The sequence below is a fragment of the Cricetulus griseus genome, chromosome 4 (assembly GCF_003668045.3).
Source record: "Cricetulus griseus strain 17A/GY chromosome 4, alternate assembly CriGri-PICRH-1.0, whole genome shotgun sequence".
Lineage (NCBI taxonomy): Eukaryota > Metazoa > Chordata > Mammalia > Rodentia > Cricetidae > Cricetulus > Cricetulus griseus.
The window spans coordinates 5,445,536-5,450,819 of record NC_048597.1 but is presented as its reverse complement, the minus strand read 5'-3'; the positions used below and the strand labels follow the sequence as shown (position 1 = coordinate 5,450,819).

At 45.4% G+C, this 5,284-nt stretch overlaps 1 protein-coding gene across 1 annotated transcript; it reads right to left on the bottom strand.

Annotated features, from left to right (window-relative positions):
* Nucleotides 1–1,852: 1,852 nt before the first annotated feature.
* Nucleotides 1,853–5,100, bottom strand: Smim34a (small integral membrane protein 34A). Its single transcript, XM_035443478.1, has 2 exons — nucleotides 5,094–5,100; nucleotides 1,853–2,241 (listed from the first exon to the last, which is right to left on the bottom strand). The coding sequence occupies exons 1-2, from the start codon at nucleotides 5,098–5,100 to the stop codon at nucleotides 1,853–1,855; spliced, it is 396 nt and encodes a 131-aa protein (XP_035299369.1).
* Between the last annotated feature and the right edge of the window lie 184 nt (nucleotides 5,101–5,284).

Genomic DNA, 5,284 nt, shown 5'->3' with positions numbered 1-5,284 from the left:
GGAGGGCTGCAGCTGTGGTTCAAACAGTGCCCTCCTGATAAAGGACGGTGACAGTGTTACTATTCTCCGAAGAGCTCCAGGCTTTGTGTGCACACAGAATGGCAGGATCCACAGACGACCTTTGCTGACTGCTCTCACTGTGTTGAATTTTCAGGAGTGTCTAACTTACAGCATGAATGTAGATGCTGGATGGGGTGTGTGTCTTTTTTCTGACCTACCCTATGGTACATCAATTAGTTTTCTCAACTCGGTTGTAATTTGTTATTGGACAGCTCATTCACACTTTCCTGGCAGGGTCCATATCCTGTACAAGAGTCTCTGTGTGGCCCACACTGATGTCACCGCTGCCAGGCTGAGAGAATCTGACTGGTGGGGGTGACCATCTGCTCTGAACTACACAAAACCAAGAGAGGGTGGTTGCTTATAAATGTGATCTGCTCTGCCTCCTGGCTCTGTAGGCATTTATTCAGTGCCAGGGCCCTTGGAGGTTCCTGGAGGGAAACTCCACAACTCTTCCTTCCATCACACCCCTAACTGCTGGCCAGATTGCCTGACTCTCCACTGCTCCTCTGAGTGTGTGTGTGTGTGTGTGTGTGTGTGTGTGTGTGTGTGTGTGTGTGCATGTGTGCATGTGTGTGTATGTGTGTGTAGGTATAAATACACCACAGATATATTTACATATATACATATATGTAAATATATGTATGTATATATATAATATATATATACATAGAGAGAGAGAGAGATTTGTGTAGAGGTAGATTGAATTATATATGCATGTAGGTATGTGTGCATGTGTGTATGTAGGTACAAATACACCAGATATATTTACATATGTATGTATATATAGATAGAGATCTGTGTAGAGGTAGATTGAATTGTATGTCTGTGGGAATATTTAGCAAGAGAAGAGCAGGGACTGAGGAAGCACCAACAAGAGCACAGTATAACGACATGGAAGTACAATAATTAAGTGCATTTGAAAACTCATGGAAACTTAATTCAAGAAGTAAAAGGGGGACTTACCAAACTCTGAAAAACACCCAGTGCTAAAGCCGTCAACACCGTCATTGCCATCTCTGCTACCACCAATCAGCAGCATTGGCTGTGCCCATTCAGTCACCACCACCACAACACGCCTCTATTTGGGGACTTTGCATTTCAAAACACAATCACATGCTGGCGCTCAGTAGAGCTTGTCTATGCCATATGGCTGGCAGCCCTGGCACCATTCTCCTCAGGTGACCTGTAAACTAAGTTTCAAAGAAGCCCAGTAATATGTTCTCAGAAGTCAAAACAGGGTTAAACATGCCCAGACCAGAGTCTGGGCCTCCTGAGTAAAACGGGTGCTTTGTTCAGTACCCAGGACTCTTCCAGAGAAACTGAAAAGTTCTAAGCTTCTGCTATGAACAGCTTTGGTCCTAAATTCTGTGGAGTAAGTCTTTAAAATGAAGTCACTTTGGGTGACAATCCCAACTCCTGCATGTTCCAGGTGATCGTCTGCCACTAAAAAATGTATACGATTCCTAAGAGGTGAAAGTCAATCCCAAGCATTTGACTCCAAGTTCAGCCTTCATCCATGACAAGAAGCCATCCCTTTGTCCTCAGGCGTATCCTGAGAATCCCCAGTCCCCTTCCAAACTATGGCTTCTGTTGTTTCTTCTTATTACACCAGAGAAACCTGAGAATAAGCTGCTGGTGGCTTTTCACACGCAGAAGTGTCCATGGCCAGAGATGCTCACCCTGCCCTAATCCAGGGTTCAGTTCCTTTCTCAAGATCCCAGGCAGGACCCAAACTGCTCCACCTGCAAAACAGCAGGGCCTAGCAATGGTGGTCCATTGGCCTTGACTTTTAAGGGACCACATGGTCCTGTGTGAGCCTGTGGTCCTCACCCTTTGGTTCCAGGCCACCTGGAGGCTGAAGGGTAGCTGGATTGCTGATGACTGAACACTCAGCCACCTTGCTCTGAAACCCTTTCCTTTTGAGTTCAGAAGTTAAGTTTGAGTAATAAATGTCATCCAAGGACCTCTCATCTTTCCTGAGAATGTTGCTGGCCAGCTGGAAGATGAAGATCACACCATAGATGCCAATGATGGTGAGGATGTACCAGGCGGCGCTGGTCGCATCCAGCAGCCTCAGGGTCCTGGTGGAATCGGTGCTATTCCTCCCCTCCACAGAGTCGTTCAGGAGGGAGCTGGGCTGGGTCTGGTTGAAGGCTTCCTGGGGTTTCCACTTGATCACTACGGAACAGAGAGGCCCAGATGAGACGGACTTTACTGGGCTAAGAGTGTAGGCCCGTATCTACAACCATGGCAGGTGCATGCCCAGAACAGCATGCAGAGGCTTTCTGTGCAATAGGTGAGAACCTACCAACAAATATACCACACTCTTTCCAGAAATCAACAGTTCAAAACAAGTTTTTTTAATATAACATCAAGTCTAACCATACTTGAAATTGTTTAAATGTGTTTGCATGCCAGAAAACCAAAATCCAGGAGACCGAAGAAATGGCTCATGGATAAGAAGGTGTGAGACCCAAGAGATGACTCATGTCAGATGTCTCACAACTGCCTGGACTCTGCCCCCAGGGATCCTGTTCCCCCTCCTGGTCTCCATGGGCACCTTCACACATGTGCACAGAGACACATGCATCAACACATAATTAAAAAATAAGCCAGGCAGTAGTGGCGCACACCTTTAATCCCAGCACTCGGGAGGCAGAGGTAGGTGGATCTCTGTGAGTTAGAGACCAGCCTGGTCTATAGAGTAAGTTTCAGGACAGCCTCCAAAGCCATAGAGAAACCCTGTCTCAAAAAAACAAATAACTAACTAACTAACTAACTAACTAACTAACTAACTAACTAACTAAATGCTTTAAAAAACTACAAATGGCAAACCGTATAAACACTGATATTTATACTACTGATATTCTTACCAGCCTTCAGTCCTAAAAGAAAAAAAAAATCTAAAATCTCAGAAATTTATGTAGCAGGGATCACAGGAAAAAGACTTAGGACCATCAATATAAAGGAGAGTGTCAACATGAGGAAAGGGTGAATTAAAAAATGGAAGACATTTTCTCATCTACTCTCTTGCCAACTTGTGCCCCTTGAGAACTCACTGTGTGGATATGTGTATGGGGCAACGAGGCCCTGTGGTCAAGTTTAAATCTGTTCCATCAACAGAGAGGGCTTCTTGGCAGGCTCTGTGGACACTGAAGATGAGCTTGCCTTTGCCCTTGCCACTTGTCTTGAGCAACGTGTCCCAAAGACACTCTAGCACAGGTCTGAACTGCAGAATCAGTCCCCTGGGTTGGTGGGCCCCACAACCACAGACTCAACTAGCCATGGATAGGAAGTATTTGCAAAGACAACACCGAGCTTGTCCTGAAGCCCAAGGGCCCGTGTCCTCCTGTTATTCCCTAAACAGTACACCAGGACAACTGTTTATGTAGTATTTACAAGTGGCCAAGCTGAAAGTAATGTAAAGGAGATTGGAACACACCGAGAATGTGCACAGGGCATTTTCAAATTGTGTATTTTATGTAAATGACTTAACCATTCGTAGATTCTCTTGTCTGTGGGAACCCTGGAGTCAGTCTTCCAAGGATAGCAAGGAGCTCCACATAACTGAGATGAGCATGACAGCCACCAAGTGAAGGTGATGTACTTGTGGAATTTCCATGCAGAGGAGCCATGGAAAGGTTTTTAGATCTAAACGTTAATCAGTGAAAACTGAGCTAAAACAGACTAGTGTAAAAACCTGTGAGTGCACTGACTGGCTCTCAGTTTCTGAGTGCATATGCTTAATAACTACATTCCCTTCCCTGTGGCAAATACCTGAGGTAAATGAACTTATGAAAAGGAAAGGTCGTTCGGTCTCAGCTTCAGAGGTTTCTCCCCACAGTCACTTGGTGCTGTCAATTTCTGTCTGTGACAGAGCAGCAAACCATGGAGGGGGTGTGTGGTGGAGGAAGGGACTCTCCTATGGTGGCCAAGAAATAGAAGGGGTTGCTGGATTCCCAGAGTCCCCTTCATAGTCACTCCTCCAACGACCTAATGTCCTCCTAAGAGGTTCCACTAGCTCCCAGAAGCACTGATGACAACGTCTCCAAGCCACAGCAGTGTGCCATACTGTGGGAGAACATAAAGAAATGAGTACCATTGGTCGCCCCTAGAAAAGGGAGCTGGGGTAGGAGATGGACTTTCCATGGCGCCCCCTTTTGCATACTTCATGTTATGCAATGTATACTTATTTTCAAAAAAATTAATTTTCAAAAGGAAAGAGTACAAATTTCCTGTTCTGGTCTCCTTGGCTCTGGGTAAAGACATTGTGTTCTTATCTGATAGGAAGCTCAAGACCTCGGATGCTGCCACCGAGGGAGCCAGAGAAGCCACGCTTTCCCAAGTGACTCTGTTGGCTCCACCTCAGTCTGCATGGCCCATCACATGGCTCTCAAACCGCCCAGGGAACATTAGTTTGCTACTCTCTGTTTTCTAAGGCAAGACGTCAGAGTTTTGTTCTGTTTTAAGTCAGAGTTCTTTGGAAGGATGAGTGGATAATCATACTCATTTTATATAAAGGACTGTTTAAATGTAAATCTCTAAGCCACACTTGTCAAAGCCCAGCACAAATGAGATTAGAATCTCATAGCTCTCGGAAGCATTTTCTAGGCTGCTGGTAGATTAGTTTGAGACCTTGAAGGAACACAAGGGAGAAAATCTCACAATTACTGTTAATTTTTTTTAAATAGCAAACCAACCCAGTAAGAATACAGTAAATTTTAATTAGTGCAAGAGAATTTAAACTTAAAATGAAGGCATAAACTCATAGAACTTTCTGGAAACTGCTAGAATGCTTTTATATATTCAAGTACAGAGCAAAATCTATCCAGCTATGAGCCCAATCTCAACTCAAAAGTAACTACACCGATGATGCAGTTGGTGTGCTTTGTCTATTTAGGGTGAGAATAAACTAGGTTGTATTTGAAAGGATAAACACACCCCGTGGCAGGCGTGCCCCCCCCCCACACCTGTTATTTGCTGATGTGAAATAAAGGACGACAGCCAGAGCCGCCGCTCCCACTACTCACGCTCCATGAGCTAGTCTTGGCCTTGACTCTCAGGAGGCAAATTCAAGAGGCTGCCACAAAGTGGAGAGGGGATGATGACAGGGCTCTGTCCTGCAGGGCACAGCCCCAGTGTGCCCAGGCTGCACCCCAGGCACTGCAGAGCAATCCCAAGCAAAGCTTAGCCCACTGCAAGTAGAGACTTCTCTTCTTCA